At 40.9% G+C, this 20476-nt stretch overlaps 1 protein-coding gene and 1 long non-coding RNA gene across 3 annotated transcripts; one reads left to right on the top strand and one right to left on the bottom strand.

Moving 5' to 3' along the window:
• Positions 1-1367: 1367 nt before the first annotated feature.
• Positions 1368-2095, top strand: LOC148324328 (uncharacterized). Its single transcript, XR_015846363.1, has 2 exons — positions 1368-1467; positions 1545-2095. It is a non-coding gene; the product is annotated as an uncharacterized LOC148324328 (long non-coding RNA).
• Positions 2096-3912: 1817 nt separating this feature from the next.
• On the bottom strand, positions 3913-20471 carry ccdc50a (coiled-coil domain containing 50a). Of its 2 annotated transcripts, XM_088313529.1 has the most exons (13): positions 20107-20471; positions 16605-16667; positions 15010-15139; positions 12544-12637; positions 11362-11457; positions 10443-10497; positions 8955-9818; positions 8189-8337; positions 7584-7628; positions 7240-7410; positions 6733-6815; positions 6534-6643; positions 3913-5849 (listed from the first exon to the last, which is right to left on the bottom strand). In XM_088313529.1, exons 1-13 carry the CDS (start codon positions 20159-20161, stop codon positions 5830-5832), a joined length of 1935 nt encoding a protein of 644 aa, XP_088169655.1. In that variant the 5' UTR covers positions 20162-20471; the 3' UTR covers positions 3913-5829. The 2 variants fall into 2 exon arrangements, with proteins under 2 accessions (XP_088169655.1, XP_088169656.1); XM_088313530.1 differs by lacking the exon at positions 10443-10497 and having other exon boundaries at positions 11367-11457; positions 20107-20469.
• Positions 20472-20476: the final 5 nt, after the last annotated feature.

Genomic DNA, 20476 nt, shown 5'->3' with positions numbered 1-20476 from the left:
TTGAACAACAAAATTATTTTGAAAGTAAAAAGTGACGAAATTGATTTTTGGCTTCCCATGGCCTGGAGAGGACCTGGATGATGCAACCTCCTGTGGACCATGTGATTTGTGGAATATGGCACATTTTTCAAAGAAGGAAACAGCACTGACATCATGACTCGAGTAAACTTCAATTAGTTTTTTTTTTTTTTTTTAGTATTTTTTAAATCACATCAACTTTTATAGTTGGGATGAGTGACAAATATGTCAAATTAGCAAGAAATGCTACTTTTCCAGTGTTAAAGGGAACTGACAGTATTTATATTTATTAATTATAAAATCAGATCAATACGGAGGACATTTTATATATATTTTGCAGTTATACATTTAGTTTGCTTGGGCCGCAAATGACACCAATTTGATAGGACTGTTCTATTTGCAAAATTTTCAGTGGGAAGACAATTTTGGACCTGTGTTGAGCTCCCAATGTAGAAAATAATTCAAATGTCTCCTCTATCTTCTATTGCTTTGGTACAAAGCTTTGCTCTCAAGCCTAAGAAGCCAAAACCTGTAAAAGCGAATGGTCTCATTGTCATATGCAATCTTTTATCATGCCTTTGAAAGTGTAGCATAGGATCGATGGCCTATCCCTAAAAATAAATGAGGCTGCACTTGTCCTTTGTGCAAGCTTAAACAAAGCACTCATAATTGCCTTGTCATGCATCCAAGGTTGACTCCCTGTACATTTTGGCTAGGCCGCTGCTCCAACCAGTCAGATATCATTCCGACATCAGAAAGTGCCCCCTGGCCAAACGGCTCGTCTCACTTTTCGAGACTCCCATGGAGATCAGTTTTGCTTTTTTGGTGTCACCCAAATGGAAAACACTTACTGGTTCGATCACATAGTCGTGCAAATAAAAGTGAGGTGAAGAAGTGAATGAAATTGACTGGGTGTGACCCACTTTGAGACAATTCACCTAAAAGTGCACACACGTGGAAGTGCTTCCTTGACATTTAAGGTTTAACGTGTAAATACTGCCCTTGTGGTTCCCCTGACTCGTTACCGGTTCTTCCTGAAGAGAGGGTGCCGCTGGCCATTTTGGGCCTCATAGCTGAAAGAAAAACAAAAACAAATAAAAAACAACAAAAAAAAAACAACAAGCTCACATGAAGTTAAAAGCATTTGGCTATTTGACACATAAGAACACGGAGCTTTTTTTGTTGTTTTTAAGACATTTACATAATGTCTGGATGGAGTGAAAGACTAGGAGAGAAAAAAGAGGGGGGTGTGCACCTCCAGTGGGTGTGTCATCCGTCGTGTCTCAACACGGCGTGCTCGGCTTGATAGACAGCTGCACTCGCACCTGAGCTGCCAAGCTGACACACACACACACACACACACACACACACGAGTAGAAAACACTCACCGATGACTCTCCACCAACTCGCTCGCCGTCTTCTCGTTGTCGTCGGTCATCACCGGTGCAGGTGAGTGCCATTGCAGACAACGTTGGATCCTTCACGATGTGACCCGCTAACCTTTGGCTCGTGTTTTATGTCCACAGGTAATGTTTCGCAGCTGTTCTGTTGCCCGCACCGCTAGAAACTTTGCCTGGGAATTTGTCGCCTGAAACATTTCAGTCATTGTTTCTGGTCGTGTGTGCAACGTGCATCCAAGCCCGCAGGAAAATTTGGGATTTTTGGTTGTCTGTTGAAGTGAAGCTTTCAGGCTAGCTAGGATGGAACCATTTCAAAGTGTATCTGAATCGACTACTCTGACCAAATATTGACTTTGCTTTCAAATACAACTCAGGAGTTTGGTGGTGACCTCAGACCACAGTGGGTATGGTCGTGGTGTTGCCACATGTAGACTGCATGCGAGTATGCGTGGTATGTTGGTGAACCAGCTCAACTTTAATGATGATGATGATGATGATGATGGGTGTAACTCTTTCCCTTCTGAGGTCTGATTTACTGAGAAAGAAGGATAAGACCATGCATAGATTGTTTGGGATTTTTCATTTGTTAATATAATTACATTTTACTTTTCATTCACTATAATAACCTTGTACAAATCACATCGTCAATATAAAATCTGCACAGGTTGGCATGCTAATATTGTGTGGCCTGTTGTTTTTCAACATTTTTGCAATTGCCATCTGCAGCCGAAAAATGAAAATTGCCCAATTGCGTCTTTTGCTTTGCGCGCATGATGCATGTTTGAGATGACAAGCTGTTTGTGCTTTTCAAACCCAAGTCAATGTTAGGACGCTCCAGCAGCGCTCACATTTCTTCGTAACTGTGCGACGACGAGAGTGCACATGACGGCACATTCCCAGAAAGAGCGTGGGAAATTGCAGATTCCAGTCAGAAAATTAATATCCGAATGTTTGCAAAAAAAAAACAGCTAAAGTGTTAATCTGCTATTTATAAAACATGTGACTCATAATTGTTGAAATGAAAAGGCGATCTAATTTTTTTGTGGGGCCAAGTGTAGCTTTAACAAGATATGAAAACAAACCAAAGCTTAATGACTTGTTTTAATGGCGTTTGCAGTTAGACGCTTTCAGTGTCGTCTACCGGAAGAGATGTCGCGTCAGTAACAGCAAAAAAAAAAAAAGATGCCCATTCAGCATAATCGAGTGCCGCATTTTACTGCTTTGGTATTTGTTGTGGCGACACAACAGAAAGAATATGAATTGGAAATTCCAGAATATGTGCTTTTGCATTGTTAGCATTACTAGTGACTACATAAAGTGACTTTTGGTGTGGTACATTGTGTTTATTAAATACAGGAAAAGTTTATCATTCAATTACTGTTTCTTTTGTGTTGGCTATTGAGTAAATTGACAAATAAAACAGCTTGAAGCTAGCATGCTTGGCTTCTTATTTGAAGTGATTATACAAGTCTCCTCTTTGTTGGCCAGGCCAGGAATAAACATCTCCAAATCCATGATAAATACATGTTTATTGACTGCATTTTGATTTTAAAAATCCTTCAGTCCATTAAAGACTAATGCGTTGGTGCTCAAATAAATGTTCTCTTGATGTGGGTCATCATTTAGAAGTGGTAAATGTCATTTATTTTAGTAGTTCAATTAAAAATACTTACTTGTATAGTATGTGGCCCAAGACAGTAATATTTCATAATTACATTTACTACAATGTTGATCATTACAGTCTGTGGCAAAGGAAAAGCACATATTGATCATCCCAAGAAATTTGTATTTTACCCACCAAAATGAGTTGCAATATATAATTTAAGGATTTTAGCTCAAAATTCACTTTCTGGTGATTATTTCCGCATGAGTTTAATGAATATATTTCTTCTCCTTTTGAAACTCAGCGACTCAAATAAATACGTTTTTCAACCATGTTCTAATTCTTTGAGCTGTAACTGTAACTTAAATTCAGAAAGCGATGCTCTTGCATGGTATAATTGCAGTTAATATTTGCGTACGCACACAGCTGAAGGTGCGCATGTACTTAAAAACTGGTTTTTGCCACCAACTGCTTTCACTTCCATTTCATGTTGACTCGGAGAGTCAAACCTTATTTTGTGCAAGGGTGCCCAAATATAAAGTTTTATTGTATTGTAAGTCCCTATGTAGCTCATTTTAGATGTTTCCCTCCTCCAACAGACCTCATTCAAATGGTCAGCTCATCCGCAAGATTTCCAAAAGCCTGAAAATGATGCTGGAGCATTCGAATAAGGAAGGGAGACATCTAAAACAGTTGGAATGGGGGCTCTCGAAGAAACAGAACTTGGCTCAAAACGCAAATGTGACATCATTTTCACTTCTATTTGCCATGCACATTTCCTTAGAGTCGAAGTAGAGGTTAGAAGGAAACTTAATACCTGCAGTACAGGTTTAAAGAGTCATACTTGTGGTTGAGTGAAGTTTTGGCATGAAAACTAAAAGAACAAGTAAGTGCCTCCGAAAACTGCTTTATTACAATTTGAGATGCAATACGTAAAAGAAATCAATCATTTCATTCTTATGTAAATTAAAATAATAATGAAAAAAAACAAATTTACAGCATGTTCCAGCACATGTTGATTTAAGAGATTGCATATAAGCCCTGTTAAAAACAAACAAACAAACAAAAAAAAAGAAACTGAGAAAATGTCCGCTCAATGTTGGACAAAGCGCACATCCTGAGCAGTTTGAACATTAGAGCCAATGCCAAGCCCACTAGGTGGTGCTCTCATCAACCACTACATTTTGGAGGCCAAGTGCTTGGAAAAATGACAAATATGGCACATATCCCCTTTCTGAGAATAGCAACTACGCACAAATTGCGACTTAACACCACCGACTCATACATGACAAAGTTGAAGATAAAAGAGGGAGGGTCACTACAAGCTGCACTTTTTCAATATGAAAAGAACAGAACTTGGAGCAGCAAAACAGTGAAAAAAGTCCCTTTGACAAATGATGGGGATTTTCGTTTGAATTAATTGCCCTTGTTGTAAGTGTGCTTCTATTTCATTGGAAACCAAACGATCAGAGGAAAGAGCAGCAAATTACTTTCAAATCAAACATCTCCCTTTTTTAACTGGACATAAATATGAGATGAGAAATTGTGGTTTTGTTCCCATTCTTGGCTAATTTGGTCGCACATGATGAAAAAAAAATAAATATTCACACACAAAACCATTTCATAACTACACATTCAATCTCACCAGAGCACAAGTAATGTGAATGCAATTAAAAAAATGACGATAAAGCACGTAAGAGATTGTGGAGCAGATTCAGAGTCTACAAATGGGCGGGATGGAGAACATATTTCGCATCAGCAGTGCCATGATAGACATGAAAGCAAAAACTATCATATAATTATTATTCTCAGAAAATTTGCGGGCTCACTTTAAAGAGTGACAACCATTCACATTCACGCCTATGGACAATTTTGTCTTACAAACCAAACATAACAGACGTGCTACATTATCACCGTGCTTTATATAAATATTTGTTATATTTTATAAGAATTTTGTGGGTTTTGTAACAGTTCCTGTCAGGTTGGATCAAGTTTTAGACCCGTACGGTGGACACTTGACTGCCCACAAGTTCGCCACCCCGTTTGTTTTACTTGGCGCTTTCAATGGTTCAGTAAGCATGCAAGTTGGAAGAGTGAGTCACTCAGAACATCATCAGGTCACTATTCATGGAAGGTTAATTGGAAGGGGGGAGGGGTCAGGAGGAGTGTCAGTACCAATAACATCATTACAGTCCATGCCTCTGCAGTGCGGTAACTTCAAGGTTGGTGGACGAGTGAAACCAACTGACAGCATCTTGATTTAAAAAAAAAAAAAAAAAAAATGCATTTTTGCTGCATGGCACACCGATGACAGATTTTAAGGTGGAAGAAGCAGCTGCCAAGTGTTGAGGCCACATCGGACTGTACAGGCACGTGCCGTCAAAACAAAGTAAGACGTCACGTAATGCGAACTGACGAGCAGCGCCGGTCAGTGGCCTGGCGCCTTTCTGATGACGTTGCAGTCAACCCAGCCACCGTCTTGACGGCCAGCAACTTTGTGAGTGACGACATGACGTGTGGCAGAATTTTGGCCTTGATGTCCGCTGTGACAATCGGAATTTACAAAATGTAGATTCGCCCCCGCCCCTAAAAAGATGAGTGAGGTTCCAGCACGTTCTGTTCGAGTGGGGATGGACGGGGGAGGATAATTGCTGATTAAAAAAAAATAAAAAAAAATCCATTGCCAACTCATTAGATTGTCCTTGAGGCTTTTGGTCAGCAGAGTGTGAATGAATGGTTGCAGACAAAAGGCGAAATAAAGGAGGGGACAAAGACAGAGGAGTACTGACGGCCTGTCTGGAGCCTGAGTCACCGCTTATAATAGGCACCTGGAAAAGTAGACGACACATCACATCCATCAGAAGACTCACACAACTGGAATTGAAGCTTTTCCAGAGATGGTTTTCCCTTTATTACTCCTGGCTGCGTTCATGGTCTTAATGCGTGCAGTTTGATTAAAGTGAGTAGCGTCAAAGCACGAAGGTCAAACAAATCCATTGCTACAATTTCTTCCCATTTGAAATGACTTTTTTGGACAATCTGCAAAGGATATTTCCATGTTATGAATCGTCCCATGGTGCCATGCTCGCCTTACTTTATTTGATTGTTTGGGATTTATAGGATTTTACTTGACTCAATTTCGGGTTACGTCAAGGCCACATGAACGGAAATCTGGCCATATGAATGGAAGTCGAGGGCCTTCTGTCTAATACGCAAAATGCCAGGGACCCAACCTTTGACATGAGTGACGGTTCGTTCATTACATTACTAACGTCCAATACACAGTAAAAAAGGTTGACTCTTGTATATTAAAACTTTGGGAGGGAAAAAAAGTTAACCAACCAGGAGAACAATACATGTACCACCTTTGTGGCTCAGGCTACATTCATTAATTTCCCACTCTATGGCCACTGCCACATTTGTGGCGAATCCTTTGTCATTGAGTTGAAGTCTTGCAAGACGAATTTGACGATATGTAGGCTGTTTGAATGCGGGAATTCACAACAAATTACCTTTGTACGCGGCCTCCGGTCTGGTGGGCGCCCGTTGGGGGGCAGCGTGTTCACCGTAGCCGTAAGCAGGATTCACATTCTCATACTCGTGGGTGCGAGGATGAGGAGGCCTGGATGGCGACGGAGAACACACAAAAAATTTCAATGACAACATTTCGTCTTCATTTAGCCGAATGGAGAAAGAGAAGTGCGTTGGTACCTGGAAGGCTTGTGGTGGTTCCTATGCCTCTGGGGGTCATGCTCATCTCGGCTTCGAGGTCGCACAACATCCTCGGAATTCGGCTGGAAACCAACAAAGACATCAAATACACTCAATGGCCATCGGTACAGAGCACAATCGAAGCCTAAGAAGAACGCAAACCTAAATGCTTCGCTTCGAATGTCACTAATCAGAAAGGTAAATATGCAGCATCTATTGGTTATATGGTTGGAATTCGGGGATCACGCTGCACTTGCCGTTGGCACTCTCTGCCTTTAGTTTTGAGCTTCTGGATAAGAATGTTGAGCAATCTAGCGTGTGAGCAACTTCTCGCCTCAAGTCAGCTGGGATAAGTTCCAGCTCAGACTTGATGGTTATGATGATAAAGCGCTCAAGAAAATAGACACTTCTACAGAGCAGTGATTTGAAACTGCAATCCAATTATGTGTCCTCCATAAATCAGACATCCAACAGCAGAATTAGAACGACAAATCACTTGGAAGGTACCCTGTAGTCCCCCTCTGGTCGCCTCTTCTCCATCGCCATCTTCTCCATGGCCATGCGCTCCCTCTCCCTTTCTCGTTCCTTGTCCTCCCGTTCCCTGTCCCGCTCTTTCTCCCGTTCTCGATGTTTTCTGTACTCCCTCTTCTCTTGTTCCATTAGCAACCGGGCGATCTCCTGTCACAGGTAACACAGCGTCAATAGCAAATGGTTGCCACTGGGCAAAATCCTCTTAACGCCAAAAAATCATCCAAAAAATACTCGATTCATCATTTCATAAGAGAACAAATGCTGAGCAATATCAAACATTATGAAAAGACGATAGTAGAAAAAGGTTCACAAGCACGCACCTCATCCTGTGCAACTTGAGCTGCACGCACATGGCTCTTGCTTGCCTGAAACAGATAAAAAAAAAAAAACACTTAATTTCGATACACATCGATCTCTCTGTGATTCATATAAATATATATGACAGACGCATCTTTATAGCTTCATCAACGGACACATCAGAATGCATTCTTGTTAAATATTTGAGACTGTGTGCAAAAGTCATGCCAGCAAACAGAGGGTTAAGTTCTACCTTTGCAAAGTGGTGATAAAAATCACGCACATAAATACGACAACAATGTAGTAAAACATGTCAAATACTGAATTATTGGCTGATGATGTCTTTGTTTATCACAAACATGACAAGTTCGCATAAAAGACAGTTTTCGGATCCTTCAGCATTAATGGGAATGAAGCTTTCTGCACTGTCGTGGTGCGGTGCAAAACAATGGTCACTGAGCTGCCACAACATAAAGACCACTTCCACAAATTAGTGATAGCCGAGATGCTGTCCAATAACTCCAATTTATATTAGGAAGTGGTCTAGGAAGAGCCTATGATGCAGTGCAGTCCAAACGGTCACAATCATGTTGTGGATGCACATACTTGCATCTATTCAGACATTCACCTTCACTTCGTCCTCGTGCATTCTTCTCGCTACCTCCAAGTCCTTGAGCTCCTGCTCACGCAGATCCAGCTTTGTCAGGTCCCTAGTGGCCTCACTCAGTCCGTACTCGCCTTCGACAAATGCTCCACTACCTTTGTGCACAATTCGACCTATGGAAGTGAACATACGATATTACTGATTGAAAACAGTGCAGTACTAGCTTGACCTGAAGATAGCTAGCACTAAATTATCAGTTGATTGTTTCAGGTAACAGATAGAGGTGGGAAAATGTCAAGAGGTGGTTAACAAACCAAAGACAAACACTTTGATTTACAAAATAAGATAATCAAACAAATTTTCTTTCTTCTTGATTATTGCAGACTAGGAAGCTACGAAGGTTCCTTTAGGGCGAGCGTGGGTGTGCGCTCACACTCAGCATTTAATACTTTGGACCGACCATGAGAAGAAACAAAACAAGCAAGTTGCTGAGCATCCCTCAGGTCCCTTTAGCAAACTAGTCTTGCAGTCCTATTTGACGATATTGCGCCACAAAGCGAGATTCACCCACTTAACTCGAAGCATTGTTAAAACGATCACACTGAACGGGTAACACGGCAGAAAAATAGCGAGTACAATCACAACACTGACAAACAGAATTGGTGTGTTCATTAGAGACTTGAGTTAGATCAGCCCCGCCACCTGAGATTGCCAAAGCATCAAGCGACGAGCAACCGCAGCACACCAAAACAAACTCCCAAAGAACCCAGACGGGGGCTCCGGAAGGTACCTGTCTCGCCACTGGAGGGCGTACGCTTGCCAGAAGGTTCCTGCAGCTCTCTGCCGTCACCTCTCCCTTTGTCGTTCCTGTGCTCTTCAAATACATCGTCGGGGCCAGATTGCACCCGCTGGCGGCCCCTTCCTCTCCTCGCCCACTCCGCGTCATCCTCTTCCTGCTCCCGAGATGCTCTATCGCCCCTTGGCTCAATGACGTCATCGTCACGCGTTCTTTCCCTGCTCCTGGCCCTCATTCGTTGTCCGTCCTTGCCCCTATCCCTTTGCTTGTCCCTCACTTCAGGCCTGTCTGTACTGTGTCCTCCATCTCTAGAGCGCTCCCCATCTCTTCCTCCTCTCACCATCCTCACGTCCTGCTCCCTGTCCGACCTTTGGTGCTTCCTTAAATGCTGGTCCTGCTCAACGTCCCTGCTACCGTCTCTGTCATGTCTCCTGTCCCTCTCCCTCTCTCTCTTGTCTCTTTCCATGGGCCTGAGAGGAGAATGGGCTGGCCTCTCTTTGCTTCTCACCGCTCTATCGGGGTCCTCTCCCGTGACATCACGTGCTCTCCGAGATTCTACAGGTTCATAATCGGGGTACCTGTCCCCACGGCTGCTTTTGGGGGACAGCAGGTGATCTGAATAGGGATCTGCGTGTCTCCCCCGGCTGCCCTCTGCCACCGGGAAATGCTCGGGGTACCTGGAACGGCTGTGCGGTGCTGCCGGATCCTGTTTTGGGTGCTTGCTCCTTTTTGGCTCTATCGAATTATAATCTGGCGAATGATCATGTTGAGAGCTCACTGGAGAAAGCACATCATAGGGGCCTGGAGAACTAGATGCGTGACGCGAGGGCTTGTCCAGGTCAAGAGGCTGTCTCGCAGCTGAGCGGGAGGAGATGAAGGAGACAAGTATGGAAGAAGGTGACATTGAAACAAATGATGGTCCAAGGGATCATGGAAATGTGAAACGTACTAACAAAAACACAACATGTGAATTTTAGTAGTTAGTAAATTAGTCACCGCACCTGCCGAAGCAGAAACAACATGATGGTGGTTAGTGAACTAGAATATTATGAGAAGATGAAGGGCGTAGAAAAAAATGCATTGAAGGATCACAAGCGCACAAAAACTGCACTGTAAGAGTTGATGCCGTAAAAAGGAGCAAACATCAAATGAGGACAAACATGATGCTAGAATGTGCTAAGACTTTCTGCTGTAATAAAAATGTACTACTACTAATGCTTCAGATTTCACAATCTCAGTAACTTGCTTTATCATAAGTTTCAACCTAGTGGCAATCACATCCAATTTTTGGACATATAAATCATCTACTGCATTCCTATTCATCGTACACTACAGTAGTAAGTAGTACTGTATTAGTCGTATTAGTTGTGTTTGCGTGGCTTTAAAGCCCGCCTTCCGAAACATCATTGGCTGAAAATTGATTATTAAGGCAACGTCACTGATTGGCCTTTTAAAACGAACTGTCCAATCAAATTAATTTACTTGCTGTGACGTAGACTTGGTGAGCAACGTCACTCTTCAGCGGCAGACGTCCATTCTCATACATTGAAAAGGATGTGCGGGAGAGAACATAGTTTGTTTCATTCAGCATTAAACTCAGTGTTAAATGACCAGAAACACAAAGCGTCATTAAAAACCAGCAGCTGACGGCACTGGAAGCATTTATCGATTTCAAAAGAAGGCTTTGCTCAAGTTTGCCCCGCCTCAGAAACACGTTTGATGAGTCAACCCATCAGACATTGAATAAAAAAAAAATAATTCTGCTGAAATACAGTGCCTGAGTGTGACAGAACGTCTTATCTCCCTCGTCCCATTTTATCAAGCACTCACTATTCCCACTTGTGTATGAAACTGATCGGCTGGATTGGATTACGATAAAAAACAGCGCTCGTTCTTTATATACTTCATGACTATCTGTTCCCTTGCATGACAGTATCGTTCCACAAGAATTGTCACGAAATATATTTCAGAGTGCAATGCAATACCTGCAGCGGAGTTTTGACTCGACAAGAAGAACCAACATGCATGCAAAATCTATGCCACTCAACCTCTAATTTGTTCATTTCAAAGCTATGCAATACAAGTGTAAAACTTCACAACCACCGTTAAAATCAAATGCAAGACCACGACAACAAGTAGTCTGGACATTCATGCTGCGCTCAACATGAGATAAGCCGGGTCTGGATATACAAACTTCTTGGTTTAGGCATGGGATGGTAACCATGACCAACAAGAATAATGATGTATAAGTTAGCCACTTGGCTGCTTACGTTTGCTATGTAGCAAATTTAACTCTCTTTTGACTTTCCATTCCAGATTTGGCTCTAATTCAAAACAGTTGAATGATTAACTGACAAGTGCACAGACGCATACTGGAAAACCCCAAAGCAACAGTAGTCACCTCACCTCCTGGATCCTCATAGTACTCTTCATCCTGGTGTTTCTGTCGTCGTCGTTCCTCTTTCATCTCTTTCTCGTGCAGTTTACGAGCAATAGCCTACAAATACACATGCGACAAAGATATCGAGGACACGTGAAATTTGTGCGCAGTCAGCACAAATGCAAATGAATGCTACTGCTTTTAGTTGTTCATATAATTGAGCTCAGGCTAAATTCATACTGCAGGCAAATACCCGTGTGACTTTTATCAGATAATTTTTTTCGTGACAGTCTGACTGGTCATCCATCCATTATCTGTACCGCTTCTTGCCACTAGCGTCGGGGGGAGTGCTGGAGCCTATCCCTCAATTCCGATTTTTTCAAATGTCACTTTCATATTCTTGCTTTCCAACAAAGACCTCGTATGGCCCAATATGGTAAAATTATTTTTTTCCCCCACAAAATGATACAAATGGTCCGTCCCCACTGTAATTTGTTTGAACCTGTGTACTGAAACAAGCGGGTGTTTTGGATTCCGCCCGAAAGCGACGATATGTGGCCCTGGATCGAATAAGCATCTCACTCTTTGCAATGCGACCTCAGTCCGAATATATCCTTATTATATTTATTTTCTTTCCATTTTCTCTTTGATCTGCGTCTTTATCAAGGATGACGACTGGCTTCCGTTTAGCTCCATTATATGCTTCTTGAGGGTCAGCCATCTGTAGTTCTTCAATATAATTAATTGCCAGGATGGCCGAGTGGACTAAGGCGCCGTGTTCCGGACCCAGTCTCCCCAGGAGGCCTGGGTTCGAATCTCGAATTTCCCCATTGTGGGACTAATAAAGGCAATATTATTATTATTATTATTATTATTATTATTAAAACGACTGACCTTTTTGCGATAATTATAGTTAGCATTGCTAGTTAGTTTACATTTTTTTAAAAAGCATTTTAGTTTCTATTTTATTTGGATTCTTTTTTTTCCCAATTTTTAATTTGCAACACTTGGGAAATGCAATATTAGACTTTTTAAGGAGCCCTGCAATATAAATATGAATCTCATGTCAGAATTTTAAGACAGCTTAATGGTGTTGCAATTCTGACCAGCTCCAAGGTATGATATGGAAGAATTCTATTTTTAATAAATGGCTCAGGCATGCATGTCATACGAACTTGTGTATGGGTGTGTGCACGTCCTTACCGCATCCTTCTCCTCCTGCTGTCGTCGTTGTTGCTCAGCCTGTCGAACCAGTTGATCCTGAATCTCATGGGCAATCTCATTATCTTGGCGCTCTCTGGAGTTTTGCCGGAGTTGGTGTGTGCGTGTTGGTGGGAAGCAAAGGGGTAGAGGACAAAGTCACCTTATTAATTACTGAAATAAGACAATTGGCTGGTTGATTTTGCTTCGCTGTTTGAATGAAGGAAAGACGCTTAGAAACATTACGGTGATTCAAATGTGTTGCACAAAAAATACATCTTTAAAGCACCTTTTTCCTTGAAATTATGGAGCTACTAGGGTCTAACGTATATGTTTCTGTTTTTAAGCTGATGTCGATTTGGATATTTGTCCATAACGGATTCGGCCAATTCATAAAAAAAAATAAAAAAAAAATAATAATAATAATTTCTATAATTGCAATACTGTACAAAGACAATTTTGTTTTACAATACTTTGTCCTTTAGTACTTGTTAATAAAATTCTTAGAGGGGGTGACGGGTGATTGAATGTCTTTATCTTTTGTTGTATTGTAATGTCTTGTGGATTTAATTAAAAAAAATTTAAAAAACGGGCCTATTTTAAAAGAGCTAATGATGGTCGAGTGCTTGCTCGGGTCTTTGTAGTTACATGACTCACTCATATTCAACTCATTCTTTAACTGTAATGCACAGATAACGTAAAACCCTGTTGTTTGTCACATTAGTTTGCATAGTCATGACATTGTTAATGCTATCCAATATTACGTGTTTTTAACTTGCACTCATTTCACCTGGCCTTCACTGTCGGTATTTGCGGTTTGATCATTTAAGTGCGTGACCTTTGTGAGAGTCTGCAGCAATTCCCTGCAGCTATGCACTGTGCTCCCAACATAAATCAACGAATGGGATGTTCATTTTCGGGAGGGTAGGTACTGAGTTCCTAGTCCAGGAGGTGTGACTGATATGAGGACAAGCTCGAGGGGAGATCTCTATCCATAGGTCAGCACGGAATGCACACCAATTGTCCTTCAGTTTTTCAATAAATAGCATGATACTGCTTGAGGCAGAAGCAGCCAACTCACTTTACTTGTTGAGGTCTACCGCTTATTCCAGGAGGCAAGGACTAGGATTATAAATTGGCGGGCGGACATGGACATAACGCCGTCCGGTTTCTCTTCTACACACATGGACAGGACGTGTTGTTTGTGACAGCACTGAAATACGACTTGGCCAATTTGTCCCATAAAAATGCACAGTGATTTTTACTCCTAGTAGGCGAGGCAGAGCTCAATGGCTGTAGGCCAAATGTTGAACTGGGCCGAGCAAGTCTCTGTACAGACACTGTAACACTAGGTGGGGCACTGCTGCAAAATCTGAACTGGAGACAAAAGTTTACAGCACATTTCACACCCACTCAGCACAGCAGCAAGCATGTGAATTAATTGTGTTGTTGACTCAATTCCCACAGAAACTTTCCAATTTTCGATAGTCTTTCCAAAATTTCAGAATTTAACTTCCCATGGATAATAACCAGAAATGTACTGATACTTTACTGACATTTCTAGCAATACTTAAACAGTAAAACAGCACAAAGTGACAGTAGTGCTGTGAAAAAAAAAACCAAAAACTTCCTGCTTCCACGGATGGCATTCAGGTGTCTTCAATTCATATTTGACATTTTAGTATGATTACTTTTATTTCACTATGATTTGTGTATTTTTAGATTTGTGTACCAAGCAATACTTAAAATGTCACAAACATTTAGTCATGTTTCATGATAAAAGTTTAGACTTGGCACAGCTAAACCACTTTAGATTTATTTGCTGCAGGATAAATAGTTTTGAAAAAAAAACAGGAATGAAACCGCACTACGTTCAACTTGGAACTTGTATTTTCTTATGTTGCTCACAACTGGGACGTTTCGAGGTTGTGAACGGCGTGCATTTGAGCTAGTTTTTGCAGTAGCGTGGGGATATTTTGTCATGGGGCACAAGAAAGCAAATTTAAGAGTGCAAACTCAGTTACTGCCATATGTACTGTCATTTCATTGCTTAATGTTGGTTTATTTAAGTTTTCATACACATTAATTGAAATGATCATTTTTCTATCGTGTTACGTGGGGTAGTGATGAACCATTATGCGTTCACACTTGCACATAAATCTGGAATTCAGTTGCAAAGCGGGGACCCTCTGTATCTATATTTGGGCTATAAAACGGTGGGGAAAAAAAGGTTTCAACAATTCAAATGTCAAGTTTACAACTCTGAAAATTCCCAGAATTTGTCAGAATTTCTGGCAGTGAACAAACACCATTTAAACCCCTTCGAGTGGTGGTACATGAAGTAATTTAAGATTGTGAAATGATCACATTGCAAGCTACGCAAGTCGGCGTAGAGTGTTTGACCGGAAAATGCTGTTCCCGATTTAAACGTAAACAAGCCGAGCGTGTCGGTGTGCGTGAGACACCCACATGGCAACATGCTGCTTCTTGATCACAACCTTGGCGATCTCATCCTCCTCCTCCTGCAGCTTCTTGGCCACCTGCAGGTCATGCTGCACCAGCCGGCTCTTGTGAACGTTGGACGCCAAGTGGCTCTCAACTGTAACACACAAAACATTCCACTATGAAAAAAAAAAAAGAAGCAGAACCTTTACACAACGGATGGTAAATGACATATCTACTGATCCCCGAGTTGTTGTATTGTTTGGATTGCCTGTTGAGAACAAGATGAACGGCGAGGACGCGTGCTCGTCATTCTCTGATGATAAAACTCAAAAGACACTTGAGAAATGAATGTTTGTTGTTGCAGTGCCATTCCAAGGTTAGCAGAATGCACTTTGTGGTCATAACAAACGATAAATCCTGCTGCCTGACGCACTCGGTAAGCGTGGACTGCATCACTCACTCGCCTTCTCGGATTGGTTTCATCTGACTATCTATCTTGTAGCCAGCTTCCTTGTGACCAGTCTAATTTACTAGAGCAAAACTACATACATAGCATTGCTGCTTTCATGCTGCAGAGGTTAAACAAGGAGCATGTTGAGTCACTGCTGTTGAAATTTGAGGAAATAGTCATGAGGTATTGATCTTATTATTTCCCCCATCAGGGCATTGATAAATTGTTCATCGCGATATACATGAAATATTTGAAAATTGAGTCAAGGAGTCTATTCCTCACTGTCTACAAAATATCCAGGACCTTGAACGAGGTGTCACATCATTCAAAAGACCACTATCCAAATCTATGTGGTTTCTGTGTTTGAGACCACACACGGGAATGGTTATGCCTGACAGCAAGGACGCCTTACAAACTACACAAGGGACATATGCACAAGCGAGATGCTTGCGAGCTTACAATTAAACGATTAAACTGAAATAATGACTGGTGCTGAATTTCTGTTATGTTGACATGACATCTTGGGGGGGGGGGATTAAAATCAGAACCAACCTGCATTATAAACAGTCTTTGACAGATTTTGCAAAGTGCAGAAAATGATCGATCCGAGACGTATTTATTTATTTTTACAGAGTATTGTTTGTAAGCATCGTTTTTCTAATTTTCAGCCAAAAACTTTGATTTCGGTACATTCCTAATAGAAACCAAATTAAATTGGGCCCTGCAATTTAACTGCACGGTACATCATGCACGGTACATTATTTTAAATGGTGAATGCAAATGTGTTCAATAAATTACAATTTGAGCTGCAACAATCATGAATGCAATCCCCACAAACTAGAAAAAAAATCGTCCTTGGACACTCGCATCAACTGACTGCATGGCTTGGCTCAACAATCAAGGCTTATTGTAATTTACTGGACACAAAAGGGAGCGTTGGCGCTGTCAAGCTTTAAATATGTCGCACACAGTTTAGCAAAGAAAACACAGGGCGGCCCAGGATTGTTGCTCGTTCAAATCGGACAACAGTGACGTTATGTCTGATCAGGAGAACAGGAATTGAGTTTAAACAGATGAGGGAGGACACAGTCATCTAAACTAGCTCAGCTTTGTTTTTTTGTTGTTCTCATCAGCAACCAGGAAAAAGAATGGAAATTAAGTTGCTTACTCTCTTGTTCTTGGAGGTTGTAGGCAAGGCAGTGGTCTTCCAACACAGCAAAGTCTTTGCATACTGGGAGAAAAGTAATGTTAGACAAGCATATATAGAATTGATTTTTTTTTCACAATATGCTCCTGTTTTCCACACAGACAGCCGCGTTCCTAACAGTTAACATAACAGATGTCAGCCATGGTGAAGTTCATTATTTCAGGCATTATTTAATGACAATCACACGGCACCAGTGTTGGATAAGTGAGATGTTCTATTAAATTTCTGATGCGTTTTTGTGAGAAACTAGGCGACAGTAAGAAATGAAACGCAATATAATAGAATCCCTAAATTCAAATGCACTGAACAGTCACAATTTGGACAGAGTGTGTCTTTGACATACAAAAACAAATTTGTAGATGCAAGACTTCAGCACCACAAGTGTTTTGTTTTTTTCACTTTTTTGAGAGAACCGTGACAAACGAATAGTAATGCTCCAATACTGCTGTATCACAAGTGACCAGAGGTACGCACACGCCTCTGTCCTTGCTGCTTAACAGAGTTAAAGCAAATAAACTGACAACACTAAAAGAATGGAATGTACAAAGCCAAGTCACTGAGCGTTACTATGAAGAGACGTTCCTCCAAGGCACACAACAATCCTCCCTGTCAGAGTGCATCACTACTTCAATGTTTCACAGTTTAAAAAAATATAAATATATATAAAAATATAAATACATAAATATGGACATAATGCCAAGATTGTATGAAGCCTAATATGTAAAACAATCTTTTAACATGTGACAGCCCTCTTTACAACAGTGACAAACTTTGTGAAATATTAATGATGTCCATGTCATTACTGAGATTGAAGGATCGCGAAACCATTGTACAAGTCAAGCAGCTCAAAGTGAGAGAGATCATCATAAATAAACATAAGGAAGTGAAAGGAATTGAAGCCTGAGGTGAATGTGTCCGGAGAGAGTGAAGACATTGTTTTACTGCACACCAAACGCACTTGGTGGAAACGAAGCACATATGAGGACTACACCAAGACAACTACACAGGACAATGACAGCCACTCATACACTACATGAATGGCATTGATCCAGTAAACAACTATTTCCACAATGGCGATAGTAACAGCAAATATTGTACAGAATAATAAGAATACCTTTGACTATTAATTATTCACTTAAACAGCAGAAGCCTGCTGCACAAGCCAAATTTCCGTGAATAATGTTTATGACTGTGAACTTCTGTCCACATCCATCCAATGTTTACATTCATACAAACTGCAATGAATGAAAGGGTCGAGTGGACCTCCAAAACGCAATTTTGGTCGCAGCAATAATCATCCTATGCTCACGACAACTAAACTAGCCATTGAGAAATTGTCTGTTCACTTATTTGACAATATCCGTCATATTATTATTTTTAGCATTACAAATTGGATACCGGCTCCTAACAGTGATTTTTCTTATTGTGCCATTTTTTTCATGTAAACCTATAGTGAATGTTTCTAAGCGGTTTAAGTGTTGTACGGTTGACCGTAAACGTGAGCATTCCTTTTTAAATCATCTGCAAAACTAGTCACTCACTGAAGGAGAGAAACATATTCATAACTAACAGCAAGCTAACCTTTTGCCCATTTGCATCTCAGGATTAAAAAAGTAACAGTGCGGTTTCCTCTCCGTGGCTTCTCCATTTTACAAGCATACACTTAGAACAACGCTGTTGCACCTAAAAATGGCAGCAGCTCACTTTTCATTTCAGTCTACAAAATGAGTGTTTATGCTGGCGCTATTTACTGTGGAAACAGGAGCCTTGCCTTCGTAAAAAGGACGGTGGTCTGAACTTCAAAGCTCAATGACTGCAGCCGTTTTTTCACATTTCCTTTCAGACAAAATGTTTTGTCATGCAAAATATAACGTGGTATAGCAACACCTCTGATCTTGTTCAACCCTGGCGGGTCTACTATACTAAAAAGAAGAAAATTAAATAAAAATAAAATTGTATGGACTCCTTATTAATGTACTAGTTGAGTTTAAAACTAAAGCCTGACATATTCAACATGTGGTTGTTATTTTTTACATGTTCTGTCAAGCATGTTTTTACAGCTGCAGCTGTTGTGAAAGCACTATATAAATATAGATGTGTTGTATCTATAAGACAACATTTACTCTGTAGCTCTGGTGGAAAAAAAAGCTTGCTACTCTGTCATTTCTAATCCGGAATACAAATTGAAAATAAAACTGTATCTTCATGTGGATGTCATGAAGATTGTTAAACCACATGAAGAGTGAAACAGATCCCTTTATCTGCAGATTTTGTCAACGTCCCTGTGCAGACAAGCCAAGCTCGTCTCTGACCAGAATAACAAGCATCCAAGTGGGCAGCTGCCGCTTTGCACATTTGCAACATCCCAAATTGCCATCCTGACACAACGCCTCACCTGTTCATCACCTTTGCAGTCAGGTGAGACGAGGGCAGAGGCCAGTGGGCACGGCACGGCTGTATTTTCAAAAACCTTTACAAAGGCGCCAGGCAATACAACAGTTTGTCAAGGTCAGGCACAAGTACAGGAGTTTGCTTCAGCACTTCTACTGCCTTCAATTTCAAATGAAAAGCATTTTGCTTCAATAACTTCTTTGGCCAACAATAACATTAGATACTTAATTCAGTAGTTATGGAGTGGGTACTCATTCTTTATTTTTTTTAATACATGAGACCCGTTATAAAAATGATGTACAGAAATAATGGTAATTATTTTGCCTTATTTGCTATATACACTACTATGTTTCATTCACTTTACATTTGAAAATTTTACTTCTAAAAGGAAGCCTTCATATTCTGTGTGAAATTCCAAATAATAGTCATTGCACTTTTCAAATTATGATTTTTGTTATCCCGAGATATACTTAATGATTGAAGTGAACTAATAAAATAGTTTCTGTGTTCAGCAAGCTTTCCAATGATAACAGTCTTTTGAAAATTAGATTATGATCAATAACGTTCAGAAAGTGAACCATTTCAAACCTTGACCCCCATTGACGTTGGCCAAAATTAGTGCATTTTCATCAGATGAAAAAAAGTCGTAACTTTGGAAATCTTTTTCCACAGGAAAATGATACCTATATGAAGGGAATCGCCTTTAAAATATGTCCGATAATACACGTATCAGATAAATCAAGTCCACTGCCAGAATTGAGACAAATATACACTCTTAACACCTTCCAAACATCTTAATTGACATGTCCTGTCGAACATTCCTGACCGCCGACACGTGAAATGACACAAAAACACTAAAAATAAAGATACAAAAACACTCAAATAAGGACTCAATTGAGCCCAGACTAGAATCAGACGTGCTAGCATCTGCTAGCTATTTATGCTAAGCGAAGACAACAACCGCACCAGGGAAACACCTGTGTTTGCTAACTTTTAGCATTAGCATCGACTGCACTACCTGTGTGTCTATGTTTAGACGTGACAAGTCAACGGAGTGTGTTATGGACGTTACCCTCTTTCACTCCAGGTAGTTTGTCCTGGTCGATGCTAACGTCACACTCAGCCATGTTGTCACCAATAAGGAGCCGATGAGCGTGTATTGGCCTTTTTTCTTTTTTTTTTTTTCAAAGGTTCCGCCGGCCGGCCGATAAACTCATGAACACGACGGATGGTTCAGGTGCTGGACGGTCCCTGATTGGTTTCGGTTGCCACCCTCTTACTCTCTCACTTCTTTTTTTCTTTTTCTCGGTCGTTGCAATCCTGCCCAACTAGCGAGTCACGCTTTGACAAGCATCTCTTTCTTGTCTCACGCCTCCGAAGTTGAACTGAACCTGCACACGGTTTTAGATTTCACACGTCGAAATAAAGTAACGCCGTTTCCT

This window comes from Idiotropiscis lumnitzeri, chromosome 13 (assembly GCF_059441095.1).
Source record: "Idiotropiscis lumnitzeri isolate Australia: NSW breed Sydney's pygmy pipehorse chromosome 13, RoL_Ilum_1.0, whole genome shotgun sequence".
NCBI lineage: Eukaryota > Metazoa > Chordata > Actinopteri > Syngnathiformes > Syngnathidae > Idiotropiscis > Idiotropiscis lumnitzeri.
This window is presented reverse-complemented; position numbering and strand designations above follow the sequence as displayed.

Bases quoted from the DNA above. Each gene is read 5' to 3' on its own strand.
- ccdc50a (XM_088313529.1), bottom strand. From the start codon at position 20,161: ATGGCTGAGTGTGACGTTAGCATCGACCAGGACAAACTACCTGGAGTG. The intron at 11,458-12,543 runs GTAAGGACGTGC...GTGTATTTGTAG, and splicing joins AGCAGGAGGAGAAGGATGCG to GCTATTGCTCGTAAACTGCA. The intron at 10,498-11,361 runs GTGACTACTGTT...TCAATGTATGAG, and splicing joins ATGAGGATCCAGGAGGTGAG to AATGGACGTCTGCCGCTGAA.